Source organism: Hyla sarda, chromosome 11, assembly GCF_029499605.1.
Source record: "Hyla sarda isolate aHylSar1 chromosome 11, aHylSar1.hap1, whole genome shotgun sequence".
NCBI classification, from domain to species: Eukaryota; Metazoa; Chordata; class Amphibia; order Anura; family Hylidae; genus Hyla; species Hyla sarda.
This window is the reverse complement of record NC_079199.1, coordinates 39,968,009-39,993,565: the sequence shown is the minus strand read 5'-3', so window position 1 is coordinate 39,993,565 and position 25,557 is coordinate 39,968,009. Positions and strand designations below refer to the sequence as shown.

The following is a 25,557-nucleotide window of genomic DNA, read 5'->3' as shown; positions in this document are numbered from 1 at the left end:
TAGGGCTATGACAAACCAGCATCACATGCAACAGTAGCAAACAAATAATCCAAGAGATTTTCAGCAAGTTGCGCCAGACTTTGCTACCATTGATGGCTATTTTGTTTAGTTGCTCAACAAAATATTTGTGTCGTCCCTAACCTATGGTTTGTTTCACATGGGCATAATAGACTGGGGCTTCACCATCGTTTTGGTCACGTGACCAATGTATTTGGTGCGAGTCGCTGCAGTTGTAATCACATGCAATTTAAATGGAGGTCAATGGTAACGTCACATGGATTTTTGTGAGTCACATCTTTCACTTACAATAATCATGTGGGGCAGCATGTAAATTTGGTGTGTAGCCCCAGCCTTACAGACAGCTGTCAGTGCATCTCCAGCTGTTTCAAAACTACAACTCCCAGGATGCCCAGACAGCCAAAGGCTGTCCGGGCATTCTGGGAGTTGTAGTTTTGCAACAGCTGGAGACAACTTGTTTGGAAAACACTGGTTTAGGTCATCAGAATTGCACACAGGCTTGGACTTTGTCATGATACATCACCTATGGCTAAAGGTTACATGGTGATTTTGGCCATCCACTGTGTGGATCAGATGAGGTGAATGAGGTTGCGTTGCTCCAACAATTGCAAGAAATCCATCGCCAGTTATTTTTGCCATGACATTAAAAATCAATGCGGATTCTGCTGCATGGCAAAAAAAAAAAAAAAAAAAAGTTAATGTGGCTGCATTACAATCCAAAAGTAGCAGTGAACATAAGTGGCAGTCACAAGAAATCCATCTAAAATTAACCACCATCTGGTTCTTGTCTAATGGGTTGCAAAGTGAATTCACAGATACTAAGTTCAATGTGATGACCATGGGTTTCCTGACCCTCGTCATGGGCAAAAAACACCATGTAGTCCCAGCTTTAAATAAAAATAAACTAGGGCTATAAATGTCATGTGACAGCACGTACAAGTTTTCCAATCATAGTAAGCTAGGGCTCTGGTTTTGCAATGTTAAAGGGGTACTCCGGTTAAAACCTTTTTTCTTTTAAATCAACTGGTGGCAGAAAGTTAAACATATTTGTAAATTACTTCTATTAAAAAAAAAATCCTTCCTGTACTTATTAGCTGCTGAATACTACAGAGGAAATTCTTTTCTTTTGGAATGCTCTCTGATGACATCACGAGCACAGTTCTCTCTGCTGATATTATAACAACACTTTATTTATTGTTGTCCTTAGTGGGATTTGAACCCAAGTTCCCAGCACTGCAAGGCAGCAGTGCTAACCACTGAGCCACCATGCTGCCCTTAGCATACATCTACTATGCATGGTTGCTAAAATGGACAGAGATGTCAGCAGAGAGCACTGTGCTCGTGATGTCATCAGTGTTCCAAAAAGAAAGGAGTTTCCTGCACCAGTCTATAAGATGGCACTTAGGTCCTTAGCCGCCTTGGGCAGAAGCGCCAATTCCAGCAAACTGAGTGCCACAGATCCACTGTGGAAATTCCTTGCCGATTTCCTGTACTGTAAACTGGCCCTAATAAAACCAAAATGACAGCAAGATGCAGATATGGCCCACAAATATTTTAGATGACATTTGTTGTCACATAACATGTACTTGCCCTGTACCCCTAGTGGTCAGAAAATCCAGCTATGTTTTTTTCACAAGTGTGAAAATATATTGTTTTGGCAGCATAGGTAATACTGAAGGAAATAGAAAGGACTAAACCAAACCACCTAACACCCCACACACAGGAGTGTATATAAGGGCTTTTTTGGGGGGCCCCATCTGTTAGCAGTACCCATAGTAAAGTACTGCAAAAAGAAGAAGACGTTTTAAGGAAAATCAGTCAATGGGCACAATAACTACATGGAATTACTTTACAACCACATGAGCCCAACGTTTGTTACAAAACTTTATTTTAGAACAATGTTTTATAAATATTACACTTTTTTAACCCCCTTCCCCATCAGCAGAATGTTCATGTGGTCTTCTTGAAACCTTTTAAAATAGGATATATGTTTTCGAAAGCTTCATAGATTTCTGAACGTTCTTTGGCACCTACAAGGTTAGGAACAGACCATTACTTGCATCCTAAATACATTTTTAATTTTAAACATTTTAAGGGTCTATTCACACGTACGGTATTCTGCGCAGATTTAAAGCGCAGGATTTGAGGCTGTGTTCAGTCATTTAGTTTACATTGGAATCTGCATCAGAAAATCCTGCGCATTAAATCTGCGGAGAATACTGTACGTGTGAATAGGCCATAAAGCAACGTGTTAGACATAGTAAAAAAATAAAAATAAATAGAAACACTAAAAATGGCTAAACCTCAATAGTCTGCTGAAAAGTTCTCTGCTGATGAGGAGCACCTCCTGTTCAATACAGACAGGATTACAATGAAAAGTCACCAGTATACAGACCAGTGATGGCGAACCTTTGAGCTCAAGTGCCAGAACCGTAATGCACGCCAAGTTTTTTCCCCTCAAAGTGCCAGCACAGCAATTAAATCAGAATACACAGGGTTTGCAGTATAGTTCCTCCACATTAGGTTGGCAGTATAATTCATCCCACATTAGGCAGGCAGTGTTCCCCCACAGACATACAGCCTCCAGCCATATACAGTGTATGGCTGGAGGCTGTAAGTCTGTCGGAACACCGAAGATGACGTCCTGCTGGTCACTTGCGCGCATCATCCTCTGTCCTCCCCGATGCTCTGCTGCGCTTTACGGGCACATGCATGACGTCCCTGCGTGCTCTTCCTCCCGGCAGTCCCTGCATTTTAAAGCTAATGCTGGGCCACAGAGAGGTAACCGGGACATCCTTGTGTCCCGAAATGACCTTTCGGGACACAGGGATGTCCGGAATGTGATTGGGGCCTGTGGCCACGTGCCCACAGAGGGGGCTCGGCATGCCACCTGTGCCATAAGTTTGCCATCACTGATACACTATCAGGCCATTTACAATTTGTGATGATCACAGCTCTCCCACCCCCATGCACAGGTCACAAAGCATGCCTAAGCATTTAGATTCACTTTAATACATCTGGCATCACAACCTAAGCAGTTTTAAGGTTGAAAAACTGCTGACAGCACTGAATAGCCAGAGAAGGTTAGTGCATAGTGCTATTTACATGACTGAGAAATCATCATTTTAATGTCTCGCCTGCTGAACATTCAGAGGCGCGTTCTTTCCCCAGACTCTGTAATGTAGTGTCCGCTCACCAATGACTGGCAGATCTAGCATCCAGTCAGAAAACTGTTTAGCTCTGCCAAACATTGGCAAGGGGCAGGGCCAAGGATACTCCCATTACAGGAAGCTTGGGGAAAGAGACCGCCTCTCCCAGCACTCAGACTCACCCAATCAAATGCCAATGTATTCTGTGGATAGGCAACATTTTATTGCTGGTATACCCCATTTAAAAAGGGCATCTTCCTTCAGGATCAGCGGGTGATTACTGTGATCAACATCATCCATAATGGCATAACAATTACACAAAACACCTTTAAAAACTCAAAATCTTACCAGTTAAGACAACCTTTCCAGAGACAAAAATAAGGAGCACAATCCTTGGTTTCACCATCCTGTAAATGAGGCCTGGAAACAACTCTGGTTCATAACTAGGTAAAGAAGATACATTTTTATTTAACATACATATCTAACACTCTGCGCCAATTTGAAATTTTACAAACAATTTCCTGCATAGATATTATGGAATTCAACAGTAGTTCTATGCAGAGAGCGCTCCCCGTTGGCCGATGACTGCATTATTTACCTATATGCATTCACCTTAGGTCTGCTGCTAAAGTTAATGGGAACAGCTTTCACCATGGTCACCACTGAACCATGGAAACAAAAATAGGTGTTTAACAGAAGAAAGCCGGCTCATTACAATGATCAAAATGGGCCTCCTATTATGGCATAAAATTTTAGCCACAGGTTACGCATTGCTTTTCATAATCCATAAGACCCTCCTCAAACACATTGAGATAAATCTGCACCCACTGTTTTCGGTGGGACAAGCTGATAGCCTCATATTTATGGAGCCTCCCTACTCTCCCCAGACAAATATTAGAGAAGGCTGCATTCACACCATGTTTTTGCAATACAGTTCCCGTATTAGGATTTTGATGAAAAATGGATTCCTCAAAACCGGACTAAACTGTATCAAAACCGTACACAGTTAAAAAAACTTATACGGTTTGAAAAATGATGTCCGGTTGCATCCGTTTTAAGAAAAAAAAAAAAAAAATGTACAAGTTTAACTTTTCACTCCATTTTGAATAAAGTTTCACTTGTATGGTGGAAACCGGATTGAACCGTATGCATATACGGTTCCCACTGACTCCCATGTTTTAAAAGACTTATACGGTTTAATACAGTTTTTCACCTGGACCAAAAACCGTGGTAGACTACAGTTTTGGGTACAGGAAGAAAAAAATAAATAAATAAATAAATAAAAAATAAAAAAAATAAAAATAGAAAAACCCTGACAAAACCGTACAGGATGCAAAACGGACACAACCTGATGCATCATTTAGCATACAGTTTTCAATGGAGAGTCAATGCATACGGTTTTCAATACGGTTTTCAAATAGAAAACATATACGGGAACTGTATTGCAAAAACGTGGTGTGAGTGCAGCTGAAGAAACATTGGGCATGTTTGATTATTGCCCGATAATTTTGTTTTCGGGGAGATAAGATGTTGCCAGACCCCTCCCTCTATTTATGTTGAGCCAACAGTTACTAAAGTTGTATGGGCACCTTTGGGTCGATATCCTCAAACATGCAGGGAATTGCAATGTCAGTAAACAAAGGTATATTACCAGTGGCAAAAAAAAAATCTAACCAGAGCAAGGGCCCTATAGCAGCTGTAGGATCTGTCTATGGTATGTATGCCCTGGCTTAGAGACCAACTAGACTGGGGTTACATGTGGCCCACATTCCAAATGGCACTTGAAATGTATAACCTAGTTTGTTCTCGATATCTTGCAACGTATGTCCATTTAGTGATCATGATGGGCAGTTGAAAAGAAACGGGATGGACCAGCTACAAAAACACAAGTGGGGAGATTTAACAACACCTGTTTAGAGGGAGTGGTGCAGTTGTCCATAGTAACCAGATAGCTTCTTTCATTTTTCACATGCCTCTTCAAAAATGAAAGCAACAATCTTATTGGTTGCTATGGGCAACTGCACCACTCTTCCATTACATAGGTTTTGATAAATCTGCTCAAAAGGTCTTTACCTGCTGAACTGTTGATGAGTAAGAACCAGACCTTCCAGACGTATTGGGAACCTCACATCACAGCTTCCCACCATGTTCTGTATTTTGAAGTCAAGAAATTTTGCCGGAAACCCCAGTTTTTGTACAACTCTGGCATACTTCCTCGCCGCCAGCCTGGAGTGCTCTTCACTGTTGAGAAAAATAAAATAATCAAACCCTTAAATGGAAAAATACAGGGATTTCCATTTTTGAATAGTGAAAACACTAAAGTATGAAGCCAAATAAGCCATCCCATTTAATTTATTCTTTTTACTATATGTAAGATTTCTTCTTTCTGTCCTTACTCGCAGTGGCTAAAAGCCTGCTCTGGGTGTGGCTGTATAGGGCTTTTGACCCAAAATCCAAACATACTGCTCATTACTTATTTTACCCAACCAGGGCCAGAAAAATGTCAGTGGTGTCCCGGTACAGGACCTTGTCCTGTCCGTGTCTCAAGTCCCCTCAGTTAGAGTCCCACGCTTCCATAGGGCTCACCATTTACTCGCCTCGCATAATGTATTATAAAAAGGTATAGTGTATATTGGTCGTTATGTACAAAGATGTATAAATGTATAGGACCTTCCTGGGTCATGTGATGTACCCAGAGTTCCCTGGGTTCAGGACCTCCAGGCTTGACAACCAATGGGATTAGTCCAGCCCCCCGTATATAAGGGACTGTAGTCTCTAAATTCACTCTTTGGACCTGCACACAAAGCAAGTACAATCAGCATCTCAATTCATCTTACCTAGGCCAAAGCCTAAAGAACCAGCAGCCACTAAAACAGAGTTATAAAGCTCTATCTACAAATTCTTTGTGACTACTATTCAACTCAAATCCTATAATTAGTAGCACAGTGGCCTGCTTAAAGCTCAAGACTATTAGTCCCAGCCAAGCCTGTGAGGAACCTGCATCCTGATTACCTCAAGAGAAACTGTTCTGTTTGCACAAGTAGTTAAGTTAAAGTTCCAGTTCTCATAAATCCGGCTGTGGACAGTTTATTATCCTGACGTTTTTTGGGATGGTTGTCGGCAGGGCCTTCTATACAGAACCACCGCATCCTGGCGTCATGACAAACCAAGGGTTAATACCACCAGACCCTGTAGCATCATTGCAACACCCCGACTCCACATCAGCATTTAAACACAAAATGAAAAACTTAGGCTTTGAAGCCCACTGGGTATTCCCTCTTGGCAGCTACATTACAGGGGAGAGGTAAGGATTACAATGCAGCCTAATGATTGTCAGTCAGGGGGTAGAGGAGGTGATCAGCGCACAGAGGGGAGGGATCAACATCCTAAAGACCCTGCAGACAGGTCTATTTGAAGCCTGATCACCCAGACTCTGGCCAATCTAAAATTTTTAAACGAATGGAGAACAAGTCAGGAGAGGTCTGCACTAAGTGCATCCTCTCCAGCATCTGTGCCATATGATAAAGACTGTCACATTATGCAAGTATGTAATCGTCTCGGATCCTGGGCACAGGGAGTGCTAGTTCTAGCAACCCTAGGACAGGCATAGGCAACCTTGGGCACTGCAGATGTTTTGGACTACATCTCCCATGATGCTCTTACAGCCAAAATGCTGACAAAGCATCATGGAAAATATAGTCCAAAACATCTGCAGTGCCAAAGGTTGCCTATGCCTGCCCTAGGAGGTGAAACATTTTTTGAACACCGATGCCTTTTAGAGGAGGGTCACACGTGCCAAAGTAAGTGGGTAGCAAAGTCAGCTGCAGAAAATAGGCAGAATCAAATATGTACCCTAAGAATACAGTCACTAGACTGATCTTAAACCAGTAATCCAGGCCTACCTCTTTGCCCCAGTGCAGACCATTTTGCCTGAGCTGAATATCAGTGCAGTTGTCCTGGGTTCACGGATCCTCATAATAACTGCTGCAAACCTCTGGAATCAAAGATGTAAGAAGAACTAAGTATTTTCCACATGAGAGATTACAAGAGACTCAGATTGATCTTTTTTACCTTTGGGTTGTATTCTGCATTTCTAGCATGCAAGGCAATCTTCTTTAGATCAAGTTTACAAGCCAAGTTCACTGTGGATACAATATTCCTGGGAAAGAAAATAGGGGTTGTGTGTGGAAGATGTTGGGCAGATAACTTCGAGCTGGATTCTTATATCTTTACTAGAAAAGAGCGAATTTACAGTAAATTCAATTTGTCACAAACTTCTTGGCTCGGCGGTTGATGGCTTATCCTGCATAAATTAGTTCAGCTTTCAGGTGCTTCAGTGGGCTGATAAAGGTGGATACAGTCCTAGGAGACTCTTAGGACTGTATCGAACTTTTCCAGCCCACCGGAGCACCTGAAAGCTGAACTAATTTATGCAGGATAAACATCAACTGCCGAGCCGAGAAGTTTGTGACGAATCGAATTTACTGTAAGTTCGCTCATCTCTAATCTTGACCAGAGGGTGTAAATCGCAACTTTCCATGTTGTCCTATGAAAGTCTTTATGGAGTGAATCAGATCAAATTTTAAATATATACATACACACACCAAAAAATGTTGCAGTATCTTGTAATACCTTTTTTATTGGACAAAATTTTGTAGAGACAAGCTTACAGGATTCCTCCCTTTATCAAGTCCAAAGCAAATTGGATTCGCTTTGGACTTGATAAGGGAATAATCCCGAAAGCTTGTCTCTAAAAAATTCTGTTTGTCCAAAAAAAAAAAAAAAAAGGTATTGTATATATTTATAATAATATATTATAATATATTATATTATATTATAATATATTATATTATATTATATTATATTATAATATATAATATAATATATATATAGCAACATTTTTTGATTTGCATCTGCATCACTGGACTAATACAGCTACTCAAATTTACTATTTTCCCTTATGGAAAATTGTATTAAGGTGATAACCTATTTTCCATAACAAAGGAGCCATTAGTCCTTTATCCAAAATATAGGAGAAATAAGCTCTTGAAAAGGGCTAGGCTGGTCCACCAGAGAAAAACATTTAGCTAGACAAAAGTCTTTATGAGGGTGGACCCAACGAAAGAGCCTCATACTGATTGAGACCATAGAATGTGGGTCTTAACCTTCAGGTGTGGCCAAAGCAGGAAGCATTAGAGATTAGTACACTGCTCAAAAAAAAATATAAAGGGAACACATATTAGATCTGATTGAATGAACTAATAATATTAAAAACTTTCGTCTTTACATAGTTGAATGTGCTGACAACAAAATCACAAAAATTATCAATGGAAATAAAATTTGTCAACCCATGGAGGTCTGGATATGGAGTCACACACTACATCAAAGTTGGATCAGCCTGTAGTGTGGTTTTCCACTTTGATTTTGTGTCCTTAAAACAAGTCAAAATGAGGCTCAGTAGCGTGTGTGGCCTCTACGTGCCCGTATGACCTCCATACAATGCCTCCTCGGCATGCTCCTGAGGGATGTCCTCCCAGACCTGGACCTAATCATCCGCCAACTCTTGGCCAGTCTGTGGTGCAACGTGGCGTTTGTGTACGGAGTGAGACATGATGTCCCAGGTGTGCGCAGCTCAATCAGATTCAGGTCTGGGGAACGGGCGGCCAGTCCATAGCATCAGCGCCTTCCTCTTGCAGGAACTGCTGACACACTCCAGCCACATGAGGTCTAGCATTGTCTTGCATTAGGAGGAACCCAGGGCCAACCGCACCAGCATATGGTCTCACAAGGGGCCTGAGGATCTCATCTTGGTACCTAATGGCAGTCAGGCTACTTCTGGCAAGCACATGGAGGGCTGTGGGCCCCTCCCCAAAGAAATACCACCCCACACCATTACTGACTCGGGAGGGGGGGGGGGGGTGTCTTGCTAATTGCCTATAATTTCCACCTGTTGTCTGTTCCATTTGCACAACAGCATGTGAAATTGGTTGTCAGTGTTGCTTCCTGAGTGGACAGTGTGATTTCACAGAAGTGTGAATTACTTGGAGTTACATATACACTGCTCAAAAAAAATAAAGGACATTTAAACACCAGAATGTATCAAATCTCTAAAGCACTTTCTGCCTTTACAATGATGTGTCACTTACTGTAATTGGGGAACAATTCCAGAGGGCTCTGAAACCGGGGTCATGGGAGTCATCGGAGTCATAGGGGTAATAGGCATGGGGCAGAGGTTAGATGCATCATGTGAGGCATCTCTGTTTTCAGATGGGGTGAATGGCTGTGACAATCCAGTAGAATCCATACAAATACCACTATCCTGTAGTTGTGAGCAGTATTGCTGTCCTTGAAGTCCATTTTTGTCTTCATGATCAGGATTCAAGTCATCAGGTAAAAAGCTTAGATCTACTGAAGAGAAGTCAGTCGAGAGGTCTTTGGAATGATCCAAAGCCGATCCATAAGATGTGTTTGCGAGTGGTTGTATACTCAAGTCATCATATGGCATCATAGAGGTGAACATCTGGGGTGTAGAACTGAGGTCATCCTAGGTAACAAGAAAGTGTGGATTACACAGATCACTATTGAGCTTTTAATAAAATAAGTGGATAATGATATACAGAATAAATATATATATATATATATACACATATACACACACACACACACACTATTATATTTGTGGTCAGGACTTTGAACCGTGCATGAGCTTACCTGTTACCTCCTGCCAAGGCCACCTGCAAGAAATTAGATTTACCAAGACCTAACACAAAACTACTTATAACATAGAACAGCGGTTGAGGTGTGCCTGAAAACCGCGTCGAGGGTCCGCCTATAGAGGGCAAAAATACACCACCAGTTAGGGTAAATTAAGTATCATTTATTTATAATGCCAAAAATTGAAATGCCTCTGCCATTTCCCTTGAGGGATCTGGGACATAAGTGGTATATGCATCAGAACGCCACCTCCCCAACTTCTGGATGACATGTACAGGCACCTTGTGCCTGGAGGCCGCCGATGCTGCTCCTATGCGGAATGAGTGACCTCAGAACTCTCTGGGGTTGTGTCCTAAAGTGCCAAGCAGCGTGCGGACATGCGATATTAAAAGAAGTGGTAAGAGCACCCCCACAGAAAGGCAACAGTGGCGACTCCGGAGGCTTATCCTGGAGGAACTCAACCAGTTGTGCCAACACCGCCACCGGCCATCAGTTGTTACCTGAAGGAAAATACTTAACCACCGCCCCCCACCTGCAAGTTTGTGACGGACAGTGAAACTTCGAACCAAGAACCCTGCCACCTTAAATGAGCCTTCTGTGGATGTGTCGCTCCCCGCCTGACACATGAAAATTCACCCGACCGGAGGAAGCCATAGAAGGCTAGATAAATGGCAGATTTAATTATCAGACTGCGCTCAAAGCCAAACGGGTTATTGGCTAATGCGTCAGACATGGCTCGGAACAGCTCGCCGCTGATCGGTTTCCTGAGAGGTGGCGCTGTGGAGCTACGAGCCACCACCCCTCTGAGCGCAGCCTTGACAGCCTGAGATGATAGGATAGACAGCCTGTCTGGGTGGGATAAAGAAATGAAATGCTGAATGCCCGAAAGGTAAGATTTAATAGTGCTATGAGACAGGTGCAGAGAAGAATGGCAGAAACCGATGAAAGATAGAATGATAGTGGTGTCGTAAGAAAAAGGGATGCTATGTTGAGACAGATATGACCTAAAGGTATCGTGTGCTGCATGATAGGCCTTTCTGGTATTGGGGGCTAAGGCGTCCGACATTAACTCCCGGGCCACCTGTGTATAGTAATTCAGTCCAAGATTGATTGTGCCAGGCAAGGGGGTTGTGTTCCTACTGCGTCTGCTTGCGGAGCCACCTGTGAAAAGAGATGGAAATTAGCCCTGGACAGAGCATCTGTGGCCTTGTTGTCTACCCCCGGTATGTGTCTGGCAAAAAAATTGAAGTTGTGTTGTAAGGACACCCAGACTAACCTGCGCATGAAAGGCATGACAGTAGCATGCCTGGAACTGCCCTTGTTGACTATGGCCACTGTCGCCTGATTGTCACACTGAAACTCCACCGCCTGCCCTGACCACTTGTCGCCCCATGTCACTGCAGCTGCTACAATGGGGAAAACCTCAAAAAGTGCCGAAGTGCTGCTGAAGCCTGCCAGAGCCAATACCTGATTGGACCATTGGCCCGCCATCCACCTGCCGCCCCACACTGCACCAAAACCGGAAGATGATGCATCAGTGCAGATCTTGGGGGACAACTCGGAGGCTGGCGGGACAAACATAGCCGTCCCATTCCATTGTGCCATGTACCTATCCCACATGTTCAGGTCAGCCAGGGCTTGGCAATCTAACCAAACCCTACTGTGTTGTTGAGGGACACCATGCAGCAAAGACAATATTCTGGATACGAACGCTCTGCCCTGCGGAATTGCCCGCATAGCAAATGCCAGCATTCCCAGCAAGCTCTGCAACTCGCCCTTGGTCGTGACCTGGGAGACCGTGTACTTGTGGATAGTGTCTCTGATACGGTTGAGTTTGTCAGTGGGCAAGCTGACTTGCATTTCGACTGAATCTAGGATTACTCCCAGAAAGGTGAGACACTTCGTTGGACCGACCATTTTCTTGGGAGACACTGGCACCCCAATATCAGTGAACAGTTTCAGCAATCTGACCAACTGGTCCGGCTCTTCCCTCGGGCGACTGAGCAGAAGAAAGTCATCCAAATAATGTATGACCTGGCTGCATCCAGAGACATTAACCAGCAGCCAGTGCAATGCCTGGGCCAGTTGGTCAAACAGCCACGGGCTGCTCTTGCATCCGAAAGTCAACTTGGAAGCAAAATAATATGCACCCTGCCATTTGAGCCCGAACCATTGCCACTGGTCCCTGTGCAATGGCAGCAACTTGAAGGCATCTGTGATATCCGCCTTCACCATCCAAGTCCCTGGGCCAAGCGCCAAGAGGACCTGAATAGCCTGGTCTATGGAAGAATAGTGCATACTAAACTCCTCGGATGGAATGAGAGAGTTGATACTGGGGACAAGTGACCCATGAGGAGCCGACAAGTCAAATATCAGTCTCTTTTTCCCATTGAACTTGCCTGTTACCACCCCTACCGGACTGACCCTCCAAGACCTGAATGGAGAAACTAACAAGGGGCAATCATATAACCTTTCATTAGCTCAGCATTTATTAATTCAGTGACAACAGCGGGATAGTTTACGGCAGACAGCAGATTGTCACATTCAAATGTGGCCTGCGGCAGTGTGACCATGCCGGCGTGGAAGCCTCTCAAAACTATTGATCAACCACTGGACCCAGTCTGGGTCCGGGTGATCCACGAGCAGAGCGACCAGGACTGGGGTACGTACCCCCCCCCTAGTCATGCTGGCCCTTTCTGCCTACATGCAGAGCCCGGATGTGCCCTGAAGCAGTAGAAGCAGACGTGTAATAACCTGCAATTGCTGAAGTTGCACGAAGACATGTTATAGTTGTTACAAATTTGTGAGCCTCCGAGATAGTGTACTGGACGGCCCAACTTATCCACGGAAGGTGCGGACCTGCTGAAACTGTCCGTGGAAGTGGAAGGTCTGGCAGCGCCCTGCTCGCCCTGTTGAGCCAGCCCTACACACCACGCCGTAGTATGCGTGATTGCTTGACAGGCGGCACATGCAGGGAATTTGAGATTTGCGAAGTGGCTGCAGAACATCTGTGAATCTTCGATGCTTCAGTCCGTGAGGTACCCATCTTGGCTGAAGGCCGCCGCTGCCATGGCTGAGAAACTTCTATGATAATCGTAGAAATGGGTACCACCGTATTTGTATGCGTATTCAGTAACCCTCAGCAAATACAGGTCGAGCTCCTCTCTGCGCTCCGGTCTGGCTGAGCATATCACCTCCCCGTATTTGCTGAAGGCAATCACAAACTCGTGGATATTTTGCTTCCATTTCAGCCTGGTGTCCTTACTCTTAAGGACAACAGATAAGTCAGCGCACGCTACCGTTCTAGTGTCCTCAACGTCGAAGGCAGATAGCAACAGGGACACCAAATTGATGTCCTTCCCTTCCAGTATGTCCTTTCTCAGGGCCGCTGGGACAAAAGGGCCTGGTGACACCCTTGGTGGCCCAGAGCGCCTACCTGGGTTGCCTTCCGGAACAGGGGCAGACATCTGTGTAGGCGTTGGCGCCTGCAATGCTGCTGGGGGCCCCTGAATGCCCCTTCTCTCCAGAGAATCCAGCCTGCCCAACATGGAAGTCATCATTGCATGCAGTTCAGAGAGGGTGGACTGGCCCGAGGTCCCCTCCTGACTGTTGCTAGCCCCCTGATCCGCCATGAGGAGTTTGTATAACTCTGCTTTGCGGGCGGTTGCTGGAAATGGAATTGCCCTCTTGCGCAACTCCTCCATCAACTTGGGGATGGTCCAAGCCCTGTAAGCTGCAGAGGAGGGCGTCCCTCGCACGGAGCTTCTAGCTGGTGTATCAGGGATGGACATCGGGTCCTCTATGTCTGACACGTGAAACATGACCTGTCCGGGCCGTAACGGGTGCCGGGGAAAAAAAACGGTAATCATGAGTGACCTGATATGAGAAACGTGTACCCCCCTTGCTGAGTACTGACTGACCTTACCACCACTGTAACACAACAGTAAGACGCCTGAAACGAACAGCAAATCGACTGTAACACCTGCGGACAACCGAATACATACTTAATGTTAGCTTACAGCTGCAGGTGACTGCCCGTGCAATGTGGCCGAACCCAAGAGTGCTGACCGTAGTGCCAGTGCGACCCAGAGTACCACCTGACTAGTTTGAAACGAGGCCTGACCGTGAGTCTGACCGAGAACGTGTGCATGACGCGTATAGTCATGAATAACTAAACCATGAACACCTCCTGACTGCGAGTCAAGATTACAGTGTGCACCGTTTCTAACTAACTAGCGATGGCTCTGAAGACGTTTCAGCAACCACCGCAGGCAAGTGGTCACCCTTGAAGAAGAGTCAAGATCGCAGTGACCACTACCCGTGTAAACGAAATGCTCTGTATGCGTGACAGTAGCAATGATGCCTTGAACCCTATCTGACATGTAGAGTCAGATATACAGTGATTCAGGGCCTATGTGTAACAGCAGCAGTGCGTAACATTAACTAGTGTAACAGGAGTATTTAAGCATTTGAACTGAAATGACGTGAACTAGCGTCTGCTAGCGAAAGTGATGACCACCGTGAAACGTGAATAAATAACATGAACAACCGCCGTACGGTTGGTACTGACCGTAGCCAAGTTTGCAATGACTAGGAATGTAACGACCACCTAACTGGATACAGACCACCCAATCTGCAAGAGAAACCATCAGTGTTCTAACCATATGGGTTACGCGCCACCTACCACCTCTGACAGATAAGTGCTGGCACCCCCTAGCCCCCCCCCTATGCCTGAAACTACCCTAACCCCACTAATTACTTGACTACCCCAAGCATCCGACCCGGTACCCCGATATGCATGACCACCCCCCCCCCCCAAACCGAAGCCACAGTAATATGGATTATAGTATTGTTAACTTACAAGCTGCCCCTTGTCTGCGACAGTGCATGTGTCAGGAAACTGTGGCCTGACACCGGTGCACCATAAGCCAGCCCCTCATTACTGCATGGTACCAATACACTCTATAAGCCTGACACATTTCCTCACACACACATTTTTTTTTTTCCCAGCGCCACCTGCTGACCATCCGTGGAGCTGTGCCGCCGGGCTCACTGGCATGCTGTGACTCTGCCTGTTCAGAGCCCCGTGTTACACGTGAGATGCCGGCACAGGGAGACCCACGTGGGTCGCGTCTCCCCGCGCCTGCCATGCCGCCAGCTGCCGCTGGACCCAGAGGCCGTGTACAGTGCGGCCAGCCCAGGCACGCGCTGCACCATCGGACCGCCGCCTACATAACGCGCTGGGTGCCGGAGCCTGCCCGCCAAACGAGGGGAGCAATTGCAACAGACCAGGGCCCCAGTAAATGAAACCTGCCGGACACCCGGCACTTACCTGCACCACCACACACCTGACCCAGCGTACGCAACGAAAGAACCCCCGCAATTTCGCCAACCCAGCATACGCCCAGAGGGAGGGGCCGATGGCTGTTAAATAGCCAAAGCCCCTCCCACAAATTCAGCCTGATAGGCTTCCCACGTATAATAAGTTTATATATGTGCACATAATGAAGGGACAAATTGGTACAAAAATACTAAGGCCATGTTCACGAGGCTGAGAACAGAAGTTTTTAATTTGAAATTCCCCTCAAACTTTAAATTTCATTTTTTTTTTTATTGTGCAACAAAATTTAAAATAAAAAGCCATTTTGTTAATTTTTGGGGCATAGTGCATTTTCTGGTAAAAATTACGCACTATTCTGTAGGTCCATATGATTAAAATGATGCCCTACTTATATTAGGTTTCATTTTGTCTTACTTCTGGAAAAAGTCATAACTATGTGGTGGCGGGTGAGAGGCTAAAGTCTTGTGGGAGTGTAGGATAGTTAGGGTGTTGCTGTTCAGGATAGTTAAGGGCGCTGTTAACCCTTGTCACTCGTGATGTCAGGGTGGGGGTTAAATGCTGTATTCTTGGTAGGCCTATTGCCACCCTTCCCAAGAGCAATAGGTATATGCAGAAATTAAGGATTGTCCACAACCACTGTTAACTGAAAACTTGCAGGAATTTTTACTGAAGAATTTCTGTACATGCAGCAATAGTAACAGTCCAGATAACAGAGTCTCTTTGCATATAGCTAGCGCAGCGATTGACAGTCGGTTGGGATCACATAAGCCCAATTTAGCCTCTTAAAGATTGTATAGCAGAGATCCGCTGGATTTAGGGGAGTAATTAGGTCCAGTGATCTTGCGATGAGTAGCGGGGAATTGCTTAGTCTATTTGCTATGTTAGAGGCCTAGGCCGCAAGACTTTGGCCTAGTAAATAGTCTTGTAAGCTGCAGAGGTCCTACCTCTTCCAGAGTAAGCAACCCAAGAGAGGGATCAAGATGGCGCAGGTCCCTTATATGGGCAGGGGCTGGCAGTTTTGGATTGATCCGTAACGACTGTCACTCACCATTACAGTGCATTGTGGGTGAACACTTCACGAAAACGTCCAAAAAGGTCCTGTAGCAAAACCATAGAGTTCTAACCTAATCACGTGACCCGCAGGTCCTGCTACGCTCCAAACAGGTAAACTGCTATATAGTCATCGACTAACTGAGGGGTGACAAGGGGAAAGCTACAAAAGAGGGACCCCCGACGTCTTAGGGACCTCTATACAGGTAACGTATACAATACGATATCGTGACACCACGCATTTTTGATCACTTTATACCACAAAAAAGTGAATAAAAAATGATCAAAAAGTCTGATCAGAACAAAAATGGTACCGCTATAAACTTCAGATCACGGCGCCCTGAACACAGAAAAATAAAAAAAGTTATAGGGGTCAGAAGATGACCATTTTAAACGTATACATTTTCCTGCATGTATTCATGATTTTTTTCTGAAGTGATACAAAATCAAACCTATACTAATAGGGTATCATTTTAACTGTATGGACCTACAGAATAAAGATAAGGTGTAATTTTTTCCGAAAAATGTACTGCGTAAAAACAGAAGCCCCCCAAAACTTACAAAATAGTGTTTTTATCAATTTAAGGAGGAAAAATTGAAAATATATATTTTTTTATAGTTTGGACATTTATGCACGTGGAGATACCACACGTTTATATTTACTTTTACTTACATAGTTTTTTTAAATGGGAAGGGTGATCAAACTTTTAAGGAAAGGGTTAAATCCCATTTATCATCTAGTTCCCCCCCCCCCCCCCCCCCAGCTGTTGCAAAACTCCCAGCATGCACGGTCAGTACATGCTGTGAGTTGTAGTTTTGAATTAGCTGGAGGTTTGCCAGGGTACATTCACACGGGCAGGTTTACAGAGAGTTTCCTGCTTCAAGTTTGAGCTGCGGAAAATTTTTTGGCGCATCGCAAACTCCTAGCAGTAAACACACCATAACCCGCCAGCGCGAATGTACCCTAAAAACACTACACTACCACATAAAGGTTAAAACACTACATATACACCCCCTTACACTGTCCCCCCCCCCCCCCCCCAATAAAAATACGTATTGTACGGCAGCGTTTCCAAAACAGAGCCTCCAGCTGTTGCAAAACAACTCCCAGCATTTCTGGACAGCCTCCGACTGTCCAGGCATGCTGGGAGTTTAGCAGCAGCTGAAGGCACCCTGTTTAGCAATCCCTAATTTAGTCCTCAAATGCGCATAGCGCTCTCAATTCAGAGCCCTGTCTTATTTCAGGGAAACAGTTTAGGGCCACATATGGGGTATTTCTGTCCTCGGGAGAAATTGCACTATAAATGTTGGGGGGGGGGGGCTCTCCTTTTACCCCTTATGAAAAGGAAAAGTTGGGGTTACACCAGCCTGTTAGTGAAAAAAAATAAAAAAAATAAAAAAAATGTTTTACATTAACATGCTGGTGTTGTCCCATACTTTTCATTTACACAAGCAATATATATATATATATATATATATATATATATATATATATATATATATATATATATATATATATATATATATATATATATATATATATATATATATATATATATATATATATATATATATATATATCTATATATCTCCCCCCAAGATTTGTAATGCAATTTCTCCTGAGTACGGAAATACCCCATGTGGGTGTAAGATGCTCTGCGGGCGCACAACAATGCTCAGGAGTTAGAGCGCACTATGTACATTCGAGGCCTTAATTGGTGATTTGCATAGGGGTGGCTGATTTTACAGCGGTTCTGACAAATGCAAAAATAATACCCACATGTGACCCCATTTTGAAAACTACACCCCTCACGGAATGTAACAAGGGGTACAGTGAGCCTTAACACCCCACAGGTGTTTGAAGAATTTGCATTAAAGTTGGATGGGAAAAACGGAAACAAATTCTCACAAAAATGCTGGCGTTACCCTAAATTTTCTCATTTTCACAAGGGAAGATAGGGAAAAAAAATAAAAAAAAAGTCTCCCAAAATATGTAACCCCATTTCTTCTTAGTAAGAACATACCCCATATGTGGATGTAAAGTGCTCTGCGGGTGCACTACAATGCTCATTAGAGAAGACGTGCCATTGGGCTTTTGGAGAGAAAATTTGTTTGGAATTGGAGGCCACGTGTGTTTACAAAGCCCCCAGTGGTGCCAGAACAGTGGACCCCCCCCCCCCCACATATGACCCCATTTTAGAAATTACACCCCTCACAGAATTTAATAAGGGGTAGAGTGAGTATTTACACCACACTGGCGTTTGACAGATCTTTGGAACAGTGGGCTGTGCAAAGGAAAAATTACATTTTTCATTTTCACGGACCACTGTTCCAAAAATCTGTCAGACAATCTGTCAAAAATCTGCTCACTGTACCCCTTATTACATTACATTACATGAGGGGTGTAGTTTCCAAAATGCACATGGCCCCTGACTTCCATTCCAAACAAATTCTCTTTCCAAAAGCTCAATGGCGCTCCTTCGCTTCTGAGCATTGTAGTGCGCCAGCAGAGCACTTGACGTCCACACATGGAGTATTTCCATACTCAGAAGAAATGGGGTTACACATTTTGGGGGTTATTTTCTCCTATTATCCCTTGTAAAAAATGTTAAATTTGTGGAAAAACCAGTACTTTAGTAAAAAAAAATTTTTATTTTATTTATTTATTTATTAATAAATAAATAAATAATTTTTTTTTTTTACTAAAGTACTGGTTTTTCCACAAATTTAACATTTTTTACAAGGGATAATAGGAGAAAATGACCCCCAAAATGTGTAACCCCATTTCTTCTGAGTATGGAAATACTCCATGTGTGGACGTCAAGTGCTCTGCTGGCGCACTACAATGCTCAGAAGCGAAGGAGCGCCATTGAGCTTTTGGAAAGAGAATTTGTTTGGAATGGAAGTCAGGGGCCATGTGCATTTTGGAAACTACATATATATATATATATATATATATATATACACACACACATATACACACACACACATATATACATATACACATATATATATATATTTTCTTCATTTATACATCCAACAAGAAGTTGTCAAACACCTGTGAGGTGTTAAGGCTCACTGTTCCCCTTGTTAGGTTCCTTGAGGGGTGTAGTTTCCAAACTAGTATGCCATGTGGGCATTTTTGCTTTTCTGGCACCATAGGGGCTTCCTAAATGCAACATGCCCCTCCAAAACCATTTCAGCAAAATTCACTCTCCAAAATCCCATTGTTGCTCCTTCCATTCTGAGTCCTCTACTGCAACCACTGAACACTTGACAAACACATATGAGGTATTTCCTTACGCGAGAGAAATTGGGTTACAAATTTGGGAGGCTTTTTCTCCTATTACCACTTGTAAAAATTCAAAAACTGGGTCTACAAGAACATGAGTAAAAAAAAAATAAAAAAAATAAAGTGTTTTATTTTCTCCTTCACTTTGCTGCAATTCCTGTGAAACACCTAAAGGGTTAACATGCTTACTGAATGTCATTTTGGATACTTTGAGGGGTGCAGTTTTTATAATGGGGTCATTTGTTGGGTATTTCTAATATGAAGGTCTTTCAAATCCACTTCAAAACTTGTTCCTGAAAAATTCAAATTTTTTACCAAGAAATGATGCAAGTATCGACAAAAATTTACCACTAACAAAGTAGAATATGTAATGAAAAAAAAAAAAAAAAAGTCAAGTAAAAGCATCCCAGAGTTATTAATGCTTAAAGTGTCAGTGGTGAGATGTGCAAAAAAAAAAGCTCGTCCTTAAAGGAGATGTCCGGTGCTCACTTTTCTTATTTTATCCGTTCCGGGCTGCATAAAAAAGAAAATAAGCTTTCTCTTGCCTGCCTAGGCTCCCCCGAAGCTCCGATACAGGTGTTCGGTCCCCGGGCTGTATTCTTCTTACTTCCTGTTAGCCCGGCACGTCACACGGAGCTTCAACCTATCACCGGCCGCAGCGATGTCCCGCCTCGGCCAGTGATAGGCTGAAGCTCCGTGTGACGTGCCGGGCTAACAGGAAGTAAGAAGAATACAGCCCGGGGACCGAACACCTGTACCGGAGCTTCGGGGGAGCCTAGGCAGGCAAGAGAAAGCTTATTTTCTTTTTTTTATGCATTCCGGAACGGATACAATAAGAAAAGTGAGCACCGGACATTTCCTTTAACCCCTTAAGGACTCAGGGTTTTTCCACTTTCGTTTTTTCCTCCTTACATTTTAAAAATCATAACCCTTTCAATTTTCCACCTAAAAATCCATATTATGGCTTATTTTTTGCGTCGCCAATTCTACTTTGCAGTGACATTAGTCATTTTACCCAAAAATGCACGGCAAAACGGAAAAAAAAATCATTGTGCGACAAAATCAAAAAAAGAAAATGCCATTTTGTAACTTTTGGGGGCTTCCGTTTCTACGCAGTGCGTATTTCGGTAAAAATTACACCTTATTATTCTGTAGGTCCATACGATTAAAATGATACCCTACCTATATAGGTTTGATTTTGTCGCACTTCTGGAAAAAATCATAACTACATGCAGGAAAATTTATACGTTTAAAAATGTCATATTCTGACCCCTATAACTTATTTTTCCACGTACAGGGCGGTATGAGGACTCATTTTTTGCGCCGTGATCTGAAGTTTTTATCGGTATGATTTTTGTTTTGATCGGACTTTTTGATCACTTTTTATTCATTTTTTTTAATGGTATAAAAAGTGACCAAAATACGCTTTTTTGGACTTTGGAATTTTTTTGCGCGTACGCCATTGACCGTGCGGTTTAATTAGTGATATATTTTTATAGTTCGGAGATTTACGCACGGGGTGATACCAAATATGTTTATTTATTAATTTTTTTTTTTTTTTACACTTTTATTTTTTTTATTGGAAAAGGGGGGTGATTCAAACTTTTATTTGACGAAGGGGTTAAATGACCTTTAACATTTTTTTTGCAGTGTTATAGCTCCCATAGGGACCTATAACACTGCACACACTGATCTCCTATGCTGATCACTGGCGTGTATTAACACGCCTGTGATCAGCATTATCGGCGCTTGACTGCTCCTGCCTGGATCTCAGGCACGGAGCAGTCATTCGTCGATCGGACGCCGAGGAGGCAGGTAAGGGCCCTCCCGGTGTCCGATCAGCTGTTCGGAACGCCGCGATTTCACCGCGGCGGTCCCGAACAGCCCGACTGAGCAGCCGGGTCACTTTCAGTTTCACTTTAGAAGCGGCGGTCAGCTTTGACCACCGCTTCTAAAGGGTTAATACCGCACATCGCCGCGATCGGCGATGTGTGGTATTAGCTGCGGGTCCCGGCCGTTGATGAGCGCCGGGACCGAAGTGATATGATGCAGGATCGCGGCGCGATCCCGCTTCATATCGCGGGAGCCGGCGCAGGACGTAAATATACGTCCTGCGTCGTTAAGGGGTTAAGGGGTTACTCCGGTGGGAATTGTTTTTTTTAAATCAACTGGTGCCAGCAAGTAAACAGATTTGTAAATTACTTCTATTTAAAAAAAAAAAAAAAATCTTAATCCTTCAGGTACTTAGCTGCTTTATGTTCCACAGGAAGTTTTTTGTCTTTTTGAATTCTTCTATGACCACAGTGCTCTCTGCTGACACCTCTGTTCATGTCAGGAGCAGGATATGTTTGCTATGGGGACTTGCTGCTCTGGACAGAGGTGTCAGCCGAGAGCACTGGTCAGACAAAAGAAATTCAAAAAGAAAGAACTTCCTCTGGAGCATACAGCAGCTAATACGTACTAGAAGGATTAAGATTTTTATATAGAAGTAAAAAAAAGTAGTGTTTAAAGGCAACTGTTTAGGGCCACATATGGGGTATTTCCATACTCTGGAGAAATTGCACTACTGATTTCCGGGGCTTTTTCTCCTTTTACCCCTTATGTAAAGGTAAAGTTGGGGTCTATGCCAGCCTGTTAGTGTTAAAAAAAAGGAATATTTTGCACCAGAATTGAAAAAAAAAAAAAAAACCTGGGAAAAGGGGGCATGGTCACCGGAAAGGGAGTGTTCAACATTTTCACGAAAAACAACATATTTACTAAGGTTTCCACAGAAATAGTGAACTATTTCTTCCGTAACAAACTAACGTCCGTTATCAATAACGGACTATAACGGATTCATACGGATATTAGAAAATCCCATTAGACTATAATGGGATTTTCTAACGGACGTGTAGAATTTTGTTACTGCCGTTTTCAGCTGATTTTCACATGGCTCTTCCTACGGGTGTGTAAAAACGGAGGATTTTGTAGTGTGAAAGAAGCCCAAGTTTCAAATTTTTTTTTTTTTTTTTTTTTTTTTTTTAAACGCCAAGAAAAGCCGCATGGCTTTTTTCCCCACCCAAAAAATGTTGCGGCCAGATGTTAGCTGTAAATCAATGAGAAATCGGTGAATTCTTATTCCACTTTGGCGTTTTTTTTAATCCTTTTGGCATTTTTCAGCTCCTTGGAGGTTTTCCCAAAATCGCAGCATGTTGAGCCACTGGCGATTTTTTACTCAAAATCGTGGCGTTTTTCTCCCTGGGGGGGGGGGGGGGGGGGGGAAGATATGCATGAGTGATGTTCTATTCACATCACTGGCCAGAGTACAGAGCAGAGATGTGAGCGCTGTATAGAGCCGCTCTGCATCTCTGCTATATTATGGACCATCGCATCGGGTGTCACGACTGACACCCGGGGCGATATGTCTATTAGTACAGGTACTACTACTCCCATCATGGAACAGTATGTTCCATGCTGGAATTAGTAGTAGTACCTAAAAAATTAAAAAACTAGAGAAAAAAAAGTGAAACACTATTAAAAAAGAAATTTATAAAAAAATAATGTTTCGTTAACACTCCCCCCCCCCCCCCCCCCCCATCTCTACTGCATTTTTGTTAGTACCCAACAAATTTTGGGTACCAAAAATAAAAATAAAAAAAAAGCCAAAAAAAGTGGCAAAAATGCAATTACCACACAAATGAAAAAAAACGCCAGATGCAGGAAATTGCACTAGCGTTTTTCAAACAAAATGCAGGGCAAAAAACCCAAGTAGAAACTTAGCCTAAGGAAAAGACAAAAAAAAAAAAAAAAAATAGCAAACCCCCACATAAAAACCATGGAGGTACCATCTTGTAGAAATGCACTGGATACCACACAAAAGCCATCCCAATCTCTCTCATTTAATTGAAAAGGGGAAAATAAAAATAAGTCCATAAGAAATCCATGAATGACCAGTTACTCAGATACGTGTAGGACTTTTGCCATTTTGGGTCTAAGATACCAGTCATGTGTGAATTCATCCTTAGGAGCAGGTTAGTTACATTTTTGCAGCCATATTACAGCCAGGCACCTCTAGGATGCTGTCAGTTTGGGTCAGGGTTTCCTAACCAGGGTGCCTCCAGCTGTTGCAAGACTACAACTCCCAGCATGCCTGGACAGCCTTGGGCTGTGCTAGCATACAGGGATTTGCAATTTTGCAACAGCTGGAGACACCCTGTTTGGAAAACACTGGCTTGGGTCACTTCTATTAGGCAAGGACAACAAATGCAGCTCCTATACATGATATTAAGGTGTGCGCTGCGATCACAACACAGGCCCTCATTTACTATTGCAAACCCGACATGTTTTGTCGTGTTGTGCGCCAGAGTTGAAAAAACCCCGACTAACTTTCCATTTTTTCTAGGAAAACCCGAAAAATGAAACCGGGAAAAGGGGGCGTGGTCTCCAAAAAGGTGAGTGTTCAACATTTTCACAATAACCCAACATATTTACTAAGGTTTCCACATAAAATGTGGTGGATTGGAGCTGAGGAAAATCAGACAGATCAGAGCATGTTAAAATTATATATATGCGCAAAATGTAGGGAAAGCTTAAAAGCTTAGTAAATACAGTGGAAAATAAATTTGTAGGAATAAAAACCCACAAAGAAACCTACACAACACTCTAAGATTATAATGGCCACAATGTATAGTGTGGGCAACATATAATTACAACCAAATATAGAACCTCAAAACTTCTCAAAAGGGGTTATCCAGGATTAGAAAAACAGAGCTGGTTTCTTCAGAAGAACAGACAACTCCACTCCTGTCCTCAGGTGGTGTGTGGTATTACAGCTTAGTACCATCAAAGCATATGAAGTTGTAATACCACATAAGCTGAGGTAATCTTGCTTTCCTCTGCTTGCTTCCTATAGAATACATACCCCAGCCTCACATTGGTCCAAGTATCTTTCCAAGGAAGATTCTCCGTCCATTTTGCAAGTCTCCTGAAACCAGAAAGAGTTCTCTCAGGAGGAATACAACTCCCAGAGTGCCTCATTCCAAACCTCAGTTTCATAGGAAGCAGGTTTGTACCAATAGAGTAAGAACACATGAGGGCGCTTTCTTGTTTCCCACACCTGGCCTGTAATACCTCATACCCAGCATGCCCCCAGTTACCCCCCCTTTAAATTACAAGGCCTAATGTGCTTCAGCCTGAGTCCAGGTGATCCATCAGGTGTCCAGCTCTGACACTGACTAGAGGTTTTTTTCTAACTAGTGTGCCTCCAGCTTTTGCAAAACTACAACTCCCAGCATGCCCGGACAGCAGTTGGCTGTGTGGACCTACCTATACTAATATGTACAATTCTGGGGGGAACACAAAACACCACAAAAACTGCATCAGGTTAAATTAAGTCAGAACCCACTACGTTTTGCCCCCATTAATCGTATCCGTATCCCGCCGAAAACGTTATACTGACGTATAGTGTTAATGGGCACAGCAGACCCCATTAAATTCTATGGCTGAAAGGAGTCCCCTTGTCACTCCTTTCAGGACATGTGTGATATTTCAAAAGTGCCACAGCCCCTGTCATGAGAGCGCTTAAAATAGCGCAAATGTCCCGAACTGAGTCACTAGGGTTGACTCCATTTGGCAACAGAAGTGAATGGAGTGCGCTGCTCCCGTTACCAGTATACGCCAGCATTCCGTTTTTGGCGTGATGCCAACATATACAATGACGGTGGCCAAAACGTAGTGTGTTCCAACCCTTTCCACTTTTTGTTCTTTCTATTTTGACCTGAAAAAAGTTTTTGTGGCATTCTTTACCAAAAACAGTGACTTTTAGTCTTGACGTTTCTTTCTCCCCCCTTGCGGTTTCATCAAGTCATGCGAGTTTTTCATCATGTGACTCAAGTATTTCTATTGAATAAAAGGGGAAAAAAGGAGAAAAAGGCCATAAAAAAACATTAGTGCTAAACCTACATAAAAATGTTTTGCTCCATAAGGGTGCGTTCACACGTGCATATTTTCTGCTG

General features: G+C 43.4%; 1 protein-coding gene across 2 annotated transcripts; it reads right to left on the bottom strand.

The window, feature by feature from the left end:
* Positions 1–1,929: 1,929 nt before the first annotated feature.
* TBPL2 (TATA-box binding protein like 2) lies at positions 1,930–24,598 on the bottom strand. Of its 2 annotated transcripts, XM_056546057.1 has the most exons (7): positions 24,465–24,598; positions 9,314–9,711; positions 7,239–7,326; positions 7,070–7,161; positions 5,241–5,408; positions 3,516–3,610; positions 1,930–2,048 (listed from the first exon to the last, which is right to left on the bottom strand). In XM_056546057.1, the coding sequence occupies exons 1-7, from the start codon at positions 24,513–24,515 to the stop codon at positions 1,969–1,971; spliced, it is 972 nt and encodes a 323-aa protein (XP_056402032.1). In that variant the 5' UTR covers positions 24,516–24,598; the 3' UTR covers positions 1,930–1,968. The 2 variants fall into 2 exon arrangements, with proteins under 2 accessions (XP_056402032.1, XP_056402033.1); XM_056546058.1 differs by lacking the exons at positions 7,070–7,161; positions 7,239–7,326.
* Between the last annotated feature and the right edge of the window lie 959 nt (positions 24,599–25,557).

Excerpts from the sequence above, each read along its gene's own strand:
- TBPL2 (XM_056546057.1), bottom strand. The coding sequence starts at position 24,515 with ATGGACGGAGAATCTTCCTTGGAAAGATACTTGGACCAATGTGAGGCT. Across the intron at positions 7,162-7,238 it reads ATGCAGAATACAACCCAAAG|AGGTTTGCAGCAGTTATTAT; the intron begins GTAAAAAAGATC and ends CTTTGATTCCAG. Across the intron at positions 5,409-7,069 it reads GTCTGCACTGGGGCAAAGAG|TGAAGAGCACTCCAGGCTGG; the intron begins GTAGGCCTGGAT and ends TTTTCTCAACAG.